Source organism: Rhinoraja longicauda, chromosome 28 (genome assembly GCF_053455715.1).
Source record: "Rhinoraja longicauda isolate Sanriku21f chromosome 28, sRhiLon1.1, whole genome shotgun sequence".
Taxonomy (NCBI): Eukaryota; Metazoa; Chordata; class Chondrichthyes; order Rajiformes; family Arhynchobatidae; genus Rhinoraja; species Rhinoraja longicauda.
This window is the reverse complement of record NC_135980.1, coordinates 14,954,038-14,970,530: the sequence shown is the minus strand read 5'-3', so window position 1 is coordinate 14,970,530 and position 16,493 is coordinate 14,954,038. Positions and strand designations below refer to the sequence as shown.

At 43.8% G+C, this 16,493-nt stretch overlaps 1 protein-coding gene across 1 annotated transcript; it reads left to right on the top strand.

Moving 5' to 3' along the window:
- The first annotated feature begins 5,921 nt into the window (after positions 1-5,921).
- On the top strand, positions 5,922-16,262 carry LOC144607399 (cathepsin L2-like). The gene is made up of 7 exons (XM_078424229.1): positions 5,922-6,053; positions 8,232-8,354; positions 9,502-9,654; positions 10,918-11,139; positions 13,892-14,057; positions 15,433-15,538; positions 16,163-16,262. Exons 1-7 carry the CDS (start codon positions 5,922-5,924, stop codon positions 16,260-16,262), a joined length of 1,002 nt encoding a protein of 333 aa, XP_078280355.1.
- The last annotated feature ends 231 nt before the right edge of the window (positions 16,263-16,493 follow it).

The following is a 16,493-nucleotide window of genomic DNA, read 5'->3' as shown; positions in this document are numbered from 1 at the left end:
TGCGGAAGCGGTTAAGGACTTCATTGCCACAATAGCCGATACCATCATCCCCACGGTAAGGGTCAGTATCTTCCCTAACCAAAAACCCTGGGTGGACAGGTCTATTCGCGTGGCCTTGAATGCTCGCACCGCTGCTTACAACTCCGGCCTGGCATCCGGCAACATGGACGACTACAAGGGAGAGTCCTACCGACTGCGAAGGGCAGTGAAGGATGCAAAAAGGAGGTACCGGGACAAGATGGAGTCACAGATGGAGCAGCAGGACACCAGGCGCCTTTGGCAGGGGCTACGGACTATAACTAGCTACAGGTCCAGCACCCCCTCAACCGGAAGTGCCGGCTCCTCCTTAGCTGATGACCTGAACTCTTTTTATGCACGGTTTGAGACGGGTAACACCACCAGCTCGCCGTCTAAAAACAGCACCGAAGGGGCGCTGGCTAGCGAGGCTGGAGGGGGATCCACCGCCGGGGATGTGCACACATTCTCGGTGTCCGAGCATGAGGTGAGGTGGGCTCTGACGCGTGTGAACACGAGGAAAGCTGGAGGCCCAGATGGTATATCTGGGCGAGTACTAAAGTCTTGTGCTACTCAGCTTGCTCCAGTGCTCACCACAATATTCAACCTCTCCTTGGCAAAGTCCGTGGTCCCTGCATGCTTCAAAAGATCCATCATTGTACCGGTGCCAAAGAATGCCTCTCCAGCATGTTTAAATGACTACCGACCGGTGGCCCTCACCTCGGTTGTCATGAAATGCTTTGAGAGGCTAGTCAAGAAGCATATCTGCGCCCTCCTTCCTCGCAACATGGTCCCACTACAGTTCGCATACCGTCCGAACAGGTCCACGGATGATGCGGTCTCCCAGGTTCTACACACCGCTCTCTCTCATCTGGACAGCCAGGGGGGCTATGTGAGGATGCTGTTCATTGACTTTAGTTCAGCATTCAACACAATAGTCCCCAGCAGACTGGTTGAGAAGCTGCTGGAACTGGGGCTTAGCACCCCTCTGTGTGCCTGGGTCCTGGACTTTCTCACTGCCAGGCCCCAAGTGGTCAGGATGGGGGAACACACATCTAGCTCCCTCACCCTGAACATAGGATCCCCCCAGGGCTGCGTCCTTAGCCCCCTACTGTACTCCCTGTACACACATGACTGTGGGGCCAGGTTCAGCTCAAACTCCATCATCAAGTTTGCTGATGACACTGTGGTGGTGGGCTGGATCTCCAACAACGATGAGAAGGCCTACCGGGAGGAGGTGGCTGATCTGGCACTCTGGTGTCAGGACAATAGCCTCCTCTTGAATGTCACTAAAACAAAGGAGCTGATTGTGGACTTCAGAAGGGCTAAACATCCAAGGACGTACACGCCACTGGAGATAAATGGGTCTATTGTGGATAGGGTGAGCAGTTTTAAATCCTTGGGAGTCCGCATCGCAGAGGATCTGACATGGGCAATGCACATTGCCGCACTGGTGGGTAAGGCTAAGCAGCGCCTTTACCACCTTAGACAACTGAGGAAATTCAGAGTGTCTCTGAGGATCCTTCATTGCTTCTACTCTGGGGCTGTAGAGAGCATCCTGTCCGGCAACATTACAGTCTGGTTTGGGAACAGCTCTGCCCAGGACAGGATGGCCCTGCAGAGAGTAGTGCGTTCGGCAGAACGCACCATGGGAACTACACTCGTCCCCCTGCAGGACCTATACATCAGGAGGTGCAGATCCAGAGCAAGCAAGATCATGAGGGACCCCTGCCACCCCAGTAACAGACTTTTCCAGATGCTACGATCAGGCAAACGTCTCCGCTGTCACGCTGTGAAAACGGAGAGGATGAGACGGAGCTTCTTCCCACAGGCCATCAGGACTGTCAACTTTTATAACCCCAGAGACTAAATTTTTGTCGACACTAATAGTAACTTATTAACTTTATTTATATGCTGTAACTGTAATTCTTTTTGTGCACAACCCGCAGGCATTGCCACTTTCATTTCACTGCACATCGTGTATGTGTATGTGACAAATAAATTTGACTTGACTTGATCTTCTGCATTGCAGAGGTAAAAAAAAAACTTTATTTCAGCAATGCTCACTTTATGTAAACTTTGGCAAGCACAGCAACACATCTCAGTACATAACTAGAGTCTCACCTTGTTTAGCAGGATCATGTGATAGCCGCACTCCAGATTGACCATTTATCAGCACAGTTGGACAAGCTGAGGCCAGACTCTGCATGGGTATAATCTGCGGCTTCACGAATGAAGGCTTTGACTTTGGGAGTCACGGATGATGAAAGACTCCAACAGGATACCTGAGCGCTGACAAACACTCACTTATTCAGCTGTGGTGGAGAAAAGAAGTCACCCTGAAAGGTTTAGACCAGCGGTAATGGAGTTTTGGTTGTCAGAAAACACTGAACTCAGCATTACTGCATCATCATTAATGAGGGCTTCGAGTTTTTATTATGATTTTGGAAGCTGGCTATTGCTGGCCGCATTTCAGTTTTGTGGCCATTCTGTATCGCACTGGCTTCACAGACTATTTTAGATAATAATAATACTAATTAAAATTGTATTGTAAACCTGAACCTCGTACCGAGCAATTGGAGTACGTATGGCACTCTCCTTTCCTTGGGCAACTTTGTCCACCATTTGGATTTTTATCAGATGCCTATTTCTTTTGAGATTAGCATGTAAAGGTATTAACAGTAAAGGTAATATTTTGTGCCAACTATTGCTGGTGGTTTCAATGGGAATAGATAGAGTTCAGCCATTTGAATTGAAGGAATTCACAGGCTTATGTGAATGCAGTGTAGGTCAGAGAGTCACTGACAGATCTGGGTTGGGGGTGAATCTGTCATTACGTTCATTGGCTAGACCCCACTTGAAAAATATTGACTTCAATTTTAGTAGGTTTTACATATCTCATAGTGTAAGAGACTTCAAACACCGTTTTTAGTTCATGGCAGCATTGAGAGTAGTCAAAGCTCCAGCCCAGGCTTTGCATTCTGTTAAGGTCTGCTCTGCCCAGGACCCCTGCACTGAGCTAGCTGCAGCGTTGTGTCTTTTGACCTTATTGTAGGCCTCGAGGGAGTGCAGTGTCAGTGTGATCAGCACTCTTCATCAGGCCTTGGTGGCTGTGTGTGCCAGGGACCTTGGGCTGTGATTCTGGGCAGCCTGCCTGGAGTATTGAGATCAAAGCTGTTGGGTGCAACTTGCTAGTCATAGCGAGGAATCAATGTCTGCGCTTCTAGTTCTCTACTCTGATAATGAACTCTCGTGAGGAGCACTTTAATATAGGTTTACTCACTTCGTCACTTCAACTTGAACGAGAAAATCATCAGGAAAACTATCTTTCTCTGTGTGGATCTCCAGGAGTTGGGCAAAGTCCTGAATGAATATTTCTGTTTTTTTCAAACTGCGGCAAATGACTTGTAGATTAAACTTGAGAAAGTTCATGGCGATATCTGAGAGCAGTCTGTATTACAGTTGAGATAATAAATGTCCTAAAACATATAAAGGTAGATAAATCTCTTGCGCCAGATCAGGTAGTTTCAAGGATACAGTGAGAAGCTGGAGAAGAAATTGCAGGCGTCTTGGCTGAGATATATAATTATCAGTAGATATGGGTGAGGTGCTGGAAAACCAGAGGGTTGCTAATGTTGTGCCTCTATTTACGAAGGGCTGCAAAGAAAAGCCTGAGGACTATAGACCAGTAAGCCTAACATCTGTGGTAGGAAATCTACTGGAGAGAATTCTGAGAGATAAGATAAACATGCATTTGGAAAGACGGTGATTGATTAGGGATACGTAATTAGCTTAATTATAGGAAACAGAGGGTAGTAGGGGAAGGTTGTTTTGTGGACTGGAGGCCTGTGACTAGAGTGGTGTGTCAGGGCAGACGACTCTAAATCAGGAGCACATAGGTTTAAGATAGAGGGGAGAATTTAAAGGGGCAAAATGTTCACACACAGGTGGTGGGTATATGGAATGAGTTGCCAGAAGACATGTTAGAGAAGCAGTACAATCATAGCATTTGGACAGGTACATGAATAGGAATGGAGGGATATGGGCCAAATGCAGAAAATGGGATTAGCATAGAGAGGTACCTTGGTCGTCAAAGTGGAGACAGGCCGAAGAATCTGTTTCTGCTCTATATTACTAACTCAATGACACTTAAATTCCAATCAGACTTCATTGTTCCAAAAGAAAATTTCAAATTTGTATTTTCAGATCTCTCACAACATGCGTTTGATGGGCTGAATGGTCTCCTGTGGCAGTTTTCACAGCTGTCCCATCAACTGCATTCTACAACTTATTTCCTGCAACCCGAAATTGACTGAGCCTTACCAATCATTCCTCCCAGGTTAAAATCTCCACTCCTGGACAACTTGCTCACACATTTCTTTAAGATTGCCTTGGAAAGCTTGCACCGATGAGATGATGAGAACATGGAGTGCTCTGGATCACTGTCGGATCTGGTGGCAACAAGATTCAGTGGGAAGCATGAAGTGAATTCCAAGTCTGCTTTCCCTGGGGATATGGATCCCAGCGCCAATCAGCATTTTAAACAATAGAGATGAAGAAGATCCCTAGTACAGTATTTAAATTGCTCACACACAGAGCAGGGTATTAATGGTTATATATCAATGAAAAGCTTGGTTAAAGTCTGGGAATTCTGTATTTATGTAGCATCTTAAAGTACCTGTTGCACAATTCTTGGTCTACATTTTGAAGTGTAGTAACTGCCCTCTGTACTAGAAAATTAAAAAAACTTGCCTATTCAGCAGCATCTGCAGAATATGTTCTTCCATAACATGTGGAAGCTAATATTACTCGTCAGATCAGTGACTCCCTAACTTTCCAATCAGTTTTGTTAGAACAGCATCTCTGGCAAGGGAAGGATGAAGAAGTGTGTATATATGCAGTTTAGACTCTCTCGGGTACATTCACAGCTAAAGAAACGACAGCACAAAGTCTGAAAAACCAGAAGGTAAGCCCACATTTTCTTTCTGATTCTTTAAGAATTAGTACTTCTATTTATGCAAGCAAAATACAAGCTGTTCTCTTTTACCCAGATGGTAAAATCACATTCACCTTAATACCGGTGCAGAATTCAAAACCAAAAAAACTGCAGATGGTGGAATTCTGAAACAAGAACACAACGTGCTACAAATATTCAGTAGGTTAGGCAGCCTCTGTGGAAAAAAAACACAGTTAATATTTCGGACCCAAGACTGTTGTGAATGGGGAAAAAGAGAAGATCTCTTCCGGTTCAGATTGAAGGTCCCATAAACTTCCTCTTTCTACAGATGCTGCCTGACCTGTTGGGGGGTCACAAACATTCTCTGTGTTTGTTTCTGAGGAATTCGATGGGATTATCTATGCCTCCTCAGCAAGGTTCACTGAGGAGATAGCAGAAAGGTTTAGAGAAAGTGGGGTAGCACAGTGGCACAGACTTTGTAGAGTTGCTTTACAGGGCACTAGACCCGGGTTGAATCCTGACTAAGGGTGCTGTCACTTCAGAATTTGTACATTCTCCCTGTGAATGTGTGACTTTCCTCTGGGCTCTCAGGTTTCCTCCCACATTCCAAAAATATGCAGGTTTGTGGGACAATTAGCTTCTGCAAATTGTCCCTCGTGCATAGGATAGAACTAAGTACGGGTGATGTTGGTGAGCGTGGACTCAGTGGGCAGAGGGCTTGTTTCCATGCTGTATCTCTAATTTCTAAATTCTAAAAAGGGTGGAGATTGTGCCCAAGAAGATGAAGGCTTCTCCCATTTGGCAATTCAAATATTTTGTTAAAGTAAAATAATCCATGCTAATCCAATTATTCCAATCCATGCTTTTGAAATAAATTTTCCAGAGTAATCTATGAACTTCATTCCTGTAAACGTCACACCAATGGTTTTCTTCTACCAGTTTGAGCATCATGAAGTTGCTTCTACTGCTGGCCTGTGTGATGGTCTCTGTTTGGGCAGAGGTCTCCAACTCTATGTTTGACCCATCATTAGATGAAGGTTGGAAGAGCTGGAAATCATTCCATAAGAAGCAATACGAGGAGGTAAGACGTTATCCTATTACTACCCAAGTCCTTGACTCAGAAACACCACAATGAGTTTAGTTTGCTGATAATCTGCTGCTTCTTTGCTTTGAGTGCTTATCAGAACATGATTATTATCAGTGCTGAACTAACTGCTTATTTTACACACTGAACTGTCTTTATTCCCAATGTCAATAGACAATAGACAAAGGACAATAGGTGCAGGAGTAGGCCATTCGGCCCTTCGAGCCAGCACCACCATTCAATGTGATCATGGCTGATCATTCTCAATCAGTACCCCGTTTCTGCCTTCTCCCCGTACCCCCTGACTCCGCTATCCTTAAGAGCTCTATCTAGCTCTCTCTTGAATGCATTCAGAGAATTGGCCTCCACTGCCTTCTGAGGCAGTGAATTCCACAGATTTACAACTCTCTGACTGAAAAAGTTTTTCCTCATCTCCGTTCTAAATGGCCTACCGCCTACATATTCTTATTCTTAAACTGTGGCCCCTGGTTCTGGACTCCCCCAACATTGGGAACATGTTTCCTGCCTCTAACGTGTCCAACCCCTTAATAATCTTATATGTTTCGATAAGATCCCCTCTCATCCTTCTAAATTCCAGTGTATACAAGCCTAGCCGCTCCAGTCTTTCAACATATGTCAGTCATGAAAAGGAAATATAGTTCAAAATAGGGTAGAATAAGGCCGTAAAGGAATCTAAGGTGACTTCTGATTCTTTTGGTGGCCGCCACTATTCTGACTTCTTAAATGACGCAAGACTCTAGCTCGATCACTCACACGGACAGTAGGTTCCAGATTCCAACCTTGGGTTGGGGTAAAGATTTTTTTCCTCAGATCCCCTCTCAACCTCTTATTCCTCACCTTAAACTTATGCTCTCTGACTTTCTTCACCTCTGCTATTTGGACAACCCTTTCCCTGCTCCTCTTAATTTTGTATATCCTAGTCAGACCACCCCCCCCCCCACCCCTAGCTACCGTTCCAAGAAAAACAAACAAAATCCTTATCTCTCATCATTAAAATGCTTCATCTCAGGTAACATGCTGGTGAAACACTCCTGCACCTTTCCAATGCATATCATCCTTTATTGCGTAGAAACTAGAACTGCGCACAATATTGCAGTTGTGCCTAACCAATGTTTTATAAACGTATCGTAACACCCCTGTTTTTTAAAACTACGCCCAGCTAATGAAAGCAAGGACCCATATGCTTTCTATACCACCATATCAACTTGTGCTGCCATTTTCAAGAATCTTTGAACTTTTACACCGAGGTCTGTCTGTTCCTCAATACTTCCTCATGCATTGTGTATGTTCGAGCCTTATTAGTTCTTCCAAAGTGCAGAATTCTCTTCAGAATTCAATTCCATCTGCCATTACCCGGCCCAATTTATCTACTGATCAGCACCATCCTGAATCCTAAGACTACCACTCTCACTGTCAACACCAGTAATCTTCATCTCGTCTGTAAACATACTAAACGTACCATACTAGCCTGGTATTCATCTCATTAGGCCCTGTGGATTTATTTAACATTAAACCCATGAATACATCCTCCTTTTTAATGACCTTGTTGTAGAATTTCACTGCCCCCTCCCTGAGTTCCCCAGCTATTATATCTTGGTTCCTTGGTGAACATATGTTGTTAATTTAAATTAACTTGTGTTTGCCTTCATTGTATTCATGCAGGGTATTATTTGATTTGATTGCAAAGCGTGCAATCAAAGCAGAAGCTTCTCTGTACAACTTGATACATATGTAAATATACCTAAACATTAATGTTATAGAGATGTTATAATTGGCCAAACTGTTCTAAGTTTGTCAGAGGGAAGTAATGATTACCCAATCTAATGGCAGAATACTCTGTTGTCCAGCTGAAGTATTTCCCCACCAACCTCCATGAGAATCTCAGCTGCACTGAGAGGCATGGTTTGTAATGTTGTAGCTCCACACACATATGTATCTCAATGGAGGAGAATATTTTGAGGAAGGTTGTTTTTCAATTCACTAGAAATCCAAATATGAATTTCAATTAAAAAAAAATTACAATTTTTTTTTGTAGATTGTGATGTGGTCAAGGAACAGTTTTGCTTCAGTGCCGTTTATCTCCAAAATAAAGCTTAAAATAAACCTCATAGTTTAAAATGAATTAGAATTTAACTTTGTTGTATTGTGTTTCAGAATTATGAAAATGTCAGAAGAAACGTTTGGGAGGAAAGCATGAAATTCATTACAAAACATAACCTTGAGCATTCAATTGGAAAACATACATTTACTGTAGGAATGAATCAGTTTGGAGACTTGGTATGTACTGAGCCACCTGAAGTAGAATTAACAGGAGATAATAGACCATTTGGCCCATCTGGTCAGTGCCAGCATTCATGATCCATTTGAGAATCCTTCCACCCCTCTTTGTCTAGTCCTGAATGACACTTCTCCTATACCTTTCCTGCTCAAAACTATCTCTTAAAGAGATCTGTGTTTACCCAATTACACTAAACAATAGCATGTTCCGTATCCTAACCTGGTAAAGAAGTCCATGATAAATTCTTCTCTGGGTATGTGAGTTCCTAGTTTGCAGCATTGATTTGGATGCCCATTAGTGAAGTCATTCTCTGTATGGTCCGTAAAAGGGACCACATCACCCCGATTCTGGCCTCTCTCCACTGGCTCCCTGTACGGTACAGAATCAATTTCAAGCTCCTCCTATTCACGTATAAAGCCCTAAATGGACATTCCCCCCCCCCTACATCAAAAATCTTCTAACCCCCCTCTCTAACTCCAGGTCCCTCAGGTCGGCCGACTTGGGGCTACTCACTATCCCGCGGTCTAGGCTTAAGCTCAGGGGTGACCCCGCTTTTGCGGTTGCAGCTCCTAGACTGTGGAACAGCATCCCTCTCCCCATCAGAACTGCCCCCTCCATCGACTCCTTTAAGTCCAGGCTCAAAACCTATTTCTACTCCCTAGCGTTTGAGGCTCATTGAGGAGGCGCTGTGAACTGTTTGCATGCTACTGTATGTTTCATTTTTTTCCTTAGTACCTAATCAGATGTACAGCACTTTGGTCAACGTGGGTTGTTTTTAAATGTGCTATACAAATAAAATTGACCTGACTTGACTTGATATCATAATTTCAAAATCTATAATTTGCATCATAGGCGTCCTTTCTGTGGAAGGGCGAGGTCTAACTTGCTCTTTGATAGCTAATTATAAAGATCATATTTCACCTTCTTGTACACTGTGGGGCCCTCCTTCTTGAAAGCCGCAGATCTGGACCTTAGCGGAGAGTGAATCCCCGTGTTCATCGAAGGTTTCTAGTTCGTATAAACCCTAATTATCTTTGTCAGAATGCAGTCTTTATGAAAATTCACTTGTAATACAATTTGAATCTATCTCTGCAAGAGATTAATAATAGATTTAATAGATCTGTGGTTTATTCATCTTTAATCTAGACCATGAAGGAGTTTGCACAACTTCTTAATAAATTCAACAAAAAAGAAAATGGGAACTCGACTTATAAAACGTTTACAGCTCAGGCAAACACTGAGCTTCCACCCTTTGTTGACTGGCGTCCTAAAGGCTACGTTACTTACGTGAAGGACCAGGTAAGAAGGGATGAAGGACTCCATTAAGGTGTGAAAGGTTGAAGATTTTTTTGTGAAAGACTTTGTCGTAAACCTAACCATTACACATTGTGAAATGTTTTCCATTCAAATTTATAGAGAAATTTTAGGTCGTCAGACCTGATTTTCAATGCATAACAGCGACTTGCAAATAAATTGCATTTTTAATGCAGTGGAACAAACCACTTCTGGAGTAAAGTTCACTGTGAACCATAGCAGGGTTTACTGAGCCCAATGTTGCTGTTGTTACCGATGGTTCCGAAGGAAGAGCTGGCAATCAAGGAGGAACAATTCTTGGATTGAAGTGCACCCATAATGAATTCAGGCTTGCTGACAGTTTTGGGGGGGGCAGAATCCTCAGCATGCTTTAGGAAATGGCCTTTCAAAACCTGCAAGGGTCAGATTGCACAGAATCTGAAACAATCCTTCAGCAAAGATTTCAGTCGGTGACTAGGAACATGGCCAGTTATAAGATAATCACTTTGATTTATTTTTTAATGTTTTAATTATTCCCTAATGTGATTAAGCAATTTTAATTAACTTCACAAATTCTTTTTTATTCTCCCCATATTCCCATCAACATCCCTCAAGAGTTCACCATTATGCTGGGGGCAATTTTCAGTGACCAGTCAATGAAGAAACTTTCAGCTCTTTGGGATGTGGGAGGAAATTGGAGCACCTGGAGGAAACCTACCTGGTCACAGGGAGAATGTGCAAACGCCACACAGGCAGCACAGGAGGTCAGGATTGAACCTGGGGTGTTAGGAGCTGTGAAGCAGTAGCTCCACAATCTCTGTAACTGCATTGCTCTGGTGGCATGATTAGAATTAAGGATGGCCAAGAATCTGAACCGGAAAAGGCCAATATCTCAGAGTTATAGAACCAGACCTGTAACTCAGTGGCAGGGAGGAAAGGCAAGGAAGGCGGTGTTAAAACTGAGGCATTCCCTGTATGTATATCACATAGATCAGGAGCATGAGTGATAAATGCATAGTTTTCCATTGAGCCTTGGAGTCTGTTTGACTAAAAGATAGTAACCATAGGATCATCATTGTTGAAAATGGGTGAGAAAGAAGACCACATGAGATGAAGCAATTGGCAGTTGATACTATGCGCCTACTGATCAAGTCAAAGTCTCCTCTGTGTTTTTAACTCCATGATACCCTGAGCTCCAGTTGTTGGACTACTACAAAGGTTTCAAAGCATCGCAAGTATTTTATCCCAAAGTGATTATTTATTTTACAGGGACAATGTGGCTCCTGCTGGGCTTTCAGTACAACCGGTGTTCTTGAGGGGCAGGTGTTTAAGAAAACAGGAAAGCTCATTTCCCTCAGTGAGCAGTACCTGATGGACTGCAGCAGGGATGTGGGAAACCGAGGCTGCAATGGTGGATACAAAGTGCGATCCCTTCTATTTATCAAAGAAAAAGGCATCAGTTCAGAGCAATCATATCCTTACACTGCAAAGGTAACTTTCTTTCCTCTTTAAGGTTCCCAACAATTTTTGTGTTTCTGAGAACGAGGACTGGCCTTCAAATGGCACTTTCATCTCATAGTCAAGCTGGGATGACTTTCCTTAATAATGTTCATAATGAATATATTAACACACAAATTGGCCTAGATAGCCTCAGAATAAATGGATGTACCTTTAAAAAGGAAATGGGGAGGAATTAATTTTGTCAGAGAGTGGAATTCATCTGTGAAATTCATTACCATAGATGGCTGAGGAGGCCAAGTCGTTGGGTATTTTTAAAGCAGAGATAGATAGGTTCTTGATTAGTAGGGGTATCAAAGATTATGGGGAGAAGACCGGATAATGGGGTTGAGGAGGAAAAATAGCTCAGACGTGATTGAATGACAGAGCAGACTCGATGGGCCGAATGGCCTAATTCTGTTCCACTGTTTTATGGTCTCTATATAAGCACAATTATAAAATTGAGATGCAATATATAAAAATAATATCTAGTAATTATATTATTGTAATAAAAATAATTAATAAGGATTTAAGCTGCATGAAGCTGAAGGACATGGTGCGCCAAGGATTTCATTGGCATGAGTGTTCTTTGACTGCTATGAAGCTGTCCACAGCTGCTCTGGTTTGACCTGTCTCATGGAAACAGCCTTTAATCTCAACTTCCAAAGACGATGTGAGGTGAATGATTTCAGAGACGATATCTCAATTCTTTCTGCTGCTGAGGTAAATAGAGAGAATGATCACTTGTGCTACTCCACGGTGATAATGAGCTCCCTTTAAATCGTTGGATTAGTGATTTGTGTGAGACCACTTTGTTCAGATTGCATTTAACTTCAAAGCCGAATCTTGCAGGACTGTTAGCAAATTTTAAAAAATCACACGTGGTGGTTCTCCTATTTGTGCAGCGTGATGCCATGAACAATCAGTGATAAGTGTGCTTAAGGTGATGGGATTTACTGACCTAATGCAATCAGCAGTGAGTAGATAAAGAGTACCAGAAGGTCTAGCTCACGTTGTGCTAAATTCCTTTTCCTCCTCTTCATTACACAACCTGATTCCACTAGACGCTCTCTTATTATGACACAGGAGGTGCATTATGTCAGTGCATTATGTCGGCACTCCTGGACCCATCTTCCCCACTCCCTATCCCTGTATCCCTTCACCTTCTCTTTCACGTGATCATCAACTCCCATTTGGTTACGCAGGGACCATCGGGAGAGCTGGTCATAGTATGGGGACATTTGAAGAATTTATCACAGCAAAGATGCAAGTTGGACATATTAGGGGAGTAGGGTTTAACTTTTAGTTTTTAGTTTTAGAGATACTGTGTGGAAACAGGCGGACCAGCGATTCCCGCCCAGCCTTTGATAAGGTGCCACACGGGAGGATGGTGAGCAAAATTAGAGCACATGATATTGGGGATAGGGTATTGACATGGATAGAGAATTGGTTGGCAGACGGGAAGCAAAACGTAGGAATAAACGGGTCCTTTTCAGAATGGCAGGCAGTGGAGAGTGGAGTGCTGCAAAGCTCAGTGTTGGGGCCGTAACAATTTACAAGATATATTAATGATTTGGATGATGGAATTAGAAGTAACATTAGCAAGTTTGCGGAAGACACAAAGCTGGTGGCAGTGTGAACTGTGAAGAGGATGTTAGGAGGATGCAGGGTCACTTGGACAGGTTGAGTGAGTGGGCAGATGCATGGCAGATGCAGTATAATGTAAATTGTCTCTAGTGTGTCGATGAATGCAGAATCTAGTCCAAGTTGGAGACAATGTGGGGAAAATTTTAAAAAATGGGATTAATCTAAATTGGTATCCAATGAGTATCTGTTTATGACAGTGTCAGAAGCAAACACCACAAAATACTTAGTCTCTGACAGTCTCTTGCAGAAAGTGTCCCATTGAATTTCTGGCCAATGGTGACCTCTAGGATGTGAATGGCGGAGGACTTGGTAATGGTACAATATTGCCTTTGAAAATTAAATGAAGTGGTGTGGGACACTTTAAAAAGAAGGCCAAATTAACCTACATGACTTTAGAATATGGGAGGAAACTAGAACACCTGTAGGAAAGGCACATGATCGCAGGGAGACCGGACAAACTTCACACAGACAGTGGCAGAGGTCAGGATTAAATCAGGGTCCCTGGAGCTTTGAGTCAACAGCACAACCAGCTGTGCCATTAGGCCAACTCAGTTTTATTTGCCACTTGACAGCTTGAGTAATCCCTGCCCAGAAGGAGAGGAGATTGTTATCTGACAAATCTGAGGTTGAGGAAGGTTTTTTGGCGCCAAGTAAATGACAAAGTTGCTGCAAGTGAATTTCCCTCCTGAAGCAATTTAACGCGCTTGCAAACACCAACTCTAAATGAGATGGTGACAAGGAATCATTGAATTCAAAACCTTGAAGTGCTGGGAAATCTTTTTCTTCTCAAACAGTCTGCGTGGTTCAAGGATAAGTTGGTTCCAGTCTGGTCTGTGGGTTCTGAGGTGGCTGAGGAGACCATTTTGGGAAATGTAGAGTCTTTCTACAGGTGGGGCCAGGTGCTTGATGGCGGTTGTTAAATCTGTCTGAACTAAATGGCATGAAAGAAAAACATATAAATGTGTTCACGAGGCAACTAAAAGCAGCAATGTAATGCGATGGGTTTGGTGGAGTAACCTCTTGCACTCTCTGTTTCTTAAAAAGCCTGTAATCTTGCTGGCAAATGTGCATCATCACCCACTGATGATTTTTCTTTCAGAACGGGGAGTGCAAGGTCAACAGAAACGATAACGTTGCCACTTGCAAGGGTGTCAGGATTATTCCAAAAAATTCTGAGACAGATTTAGCCACAGCAGTGGCCACAGTGGGACCAATCTCGGTTTCTATTGATGCAGAGCACAGATCGTTCATGCTGTACAAATCAGGTGAGAGCCAGGGGCCAGGAGGTTCTGCTGCGGGGCACACCACTGGGCACCTTCCAGTGGAGATGACTACAAATGTGAGACCGACGGGCGAGTGCCGTGTTTGATCTAACATTAGAGATTGTTCTGCATGTGTTAGATGTGTGAAGGGAGAGGGGTCAGTATACAGGAGCAGGTCTCTGTCACAGGTCCAACCTCCTTCAGTGCTGTTGCTAAAGGAGCCTCTACCTTGCCCTGCTGCTGGGAACTCTGAACCTCCCATCCCAAAGGGGCCAGATCATGCTGACCAGGCCCTCTGCTTGGCCCTGAAGTGAATGGTCCTGCCTTGTCCCTTGGATCCAGTAGCCTGGTTCGGGCATTGGTTGGGTTCAGGTGCCAGAGCTGCAGGGGGACTTTGGCAAGAAGCGTCATTGATTTCAATAGGTTTTATACATCTCCGACATCACTTAGCAACTGCTAATATTGAAATAACTATATAAAAAGTTCTAACTATTTAGAACTATGAACACATGGTGAAAACTACAAATATAAATAAACCCAAAATGATTTAAAAGTAACTATCCTCTGTCCAGTCAGTCCAAAAATCAATAGGAATTCAAGTGGTCTGGCCCAGGATCTTCATGTTATGGAGCAGAATTAGGCCATTCGTCCCATTGAGTCTACTCTGCAATTCAATATTGGCAGATCTATCATCCGATTCCCGTTCTCCTGCCTTCTCCCCACTAACCTCCCAATATTCTTGGGGGGGGGGGGGGGGGCGGGCGGGGGATAGGGTTGGGTAAGATTACCACATGCCGCACTGAAACTCCAGCAAGAATCAGCCCTGCAGGTGGAACCCAACGGTGCCCCGGAGGTGTTAGAGGCCCTGGACTGGTGCCTGCAACAGCAACTCTGTGGGTGTTGGAGACCGGCTGCAGTTCCAGTGTTTGGCACTAGAGGTGCTGCTGGGATTATATGCTGCAATGGTGGGTCCCAGATGTTTCTTCTGAAAGCTCCCTCCCACCAGCTGTCCCTCTAGAATGCAGATAACATTCTCAGCCACTCCCAGTGCTTTCCCCAAAGGATGCTCCCCCTTTGTTTAACCCCCCCCCCCCCAACCCTCCCAACATTTTCCTGACAATTTATTTCCTTGATCAACTCCTTGAAAAGATCAGTTGCCAATCTTCTCCCCAATCATCTTCACAAAGGAAGACATCCAAGCTGCTGGCCAAGTGCTCTGCTCTCTGCAGTGTTTCCAGCTCATGGATGAAAGGATGTTGCATGCATTAAGTGTGCAAGGGCGGTTCTATCCGGCTAAACATGGTGGGCCTCATGGCCAATAGAGTATGGCTGAAGTAAGGGTTGCCACTCCAGCACAACAATATGTTCTCCTCTCCAGGTATATTTTATGAACCTCGCTGCAGTTCGGACAGACTGGATCATGAGGTGTTGGCTGTTGGGTATGGGACTGAAAATCAGAAGCCCTATTGGATTATTAAAAACAGGTACATTGATGAGGACAGGTTTGGTGCATTCAATGCTCAACAACCCCTCCAAATTCAAACTGCAGTACGACACCACTGCAACCTTTCCATTCATGTATAGTTGAAGGGCGGCACAGTGATGTAGCTAATACTGCACCAGCAGCCCGGGTTCAATTCTGACTTCTGGTGTCTATTTGGAGCTTGCATGTTCTCCGTGTAATTGCATGGGTGTCATCCGGTTGTCCCAGTTTCTCCCCACGCACCAAATTGGCCACTGTAAATTACTCTTGTGTGGGTGAGTGGTAGAATTAGGTGTGGGTTGGTAGATGTTGAGAAGAATGGGGGGTAAAATATAAAATGGCGTAAGTGTTGGACTGGTGTAAATGGGTGGTTGATGTTGGCATGGACTTGAGCTGGGAAGGGAAGACTGTAAACTACTACCTGCCCAACATGAACTCAAGCAATCTGTCTCTGTATTACCTTAACTAATTCCAATTCTGCAGTGGTTAATATCTTCACCACCTGTTTGACCCCCTCTCTCTCTGCCCATATCTAAAATGTAACCGATTTAAAAAATGTATGACAATCTGTTAACCAGATTATTAATGCCTATTTTTTTTGTACATACTATTTTGTTCCATTTAGTTGGGGAACAAGTTGGGGCATGGAAGGATATGTCCACATGTCCAAGGACATGGATAACAACTGTGGAATTGCAACTGATGCGGTTTATCCAGAGGTGTGATGCGTGCACATGGTGGATGGAGACAGCAAGAATCAGAATCCAGTTATCCGAAGCTATTGATCCAATGTATTATTGATAATCGCATAGCCAGGCCTTGCCTATCTAATTTTAAGCTCTATGAGGGTAAAATAAAGTGCATGTAAACATTCCTGTTGGAAGGACTGTAAACAGTTCTTAGAACCAGTGTAATAGTCCCTGCATGTGCTTCAATCTCTTTGTATGTTTTATACT

Bases quoted from the DNA above. Each gene is read 5' to 3' on its own strand.
- LOC144607399 (XM_078424229.1), top strand. From the start codon at position 5,922: ATGAAGTTGCTTCTACTGCTGGCCTGTGTGATGGTCTCTGTTTGGGCA. The intron at 11,140-13,891 runs GTAACTTTCTTT...TTTTTCTTTCAG, and splicing joins CATATCCTTACACTGCAAAG to AACGGGGAGTGCAAGGTCAA. The intron at 15,539-16,162 runs GTACATTGATGA...TGTTCCATTTAG, and splicing joins TATTGGATTATTAAAAACAG to TTGGGGAACAAGTTGGGGCA.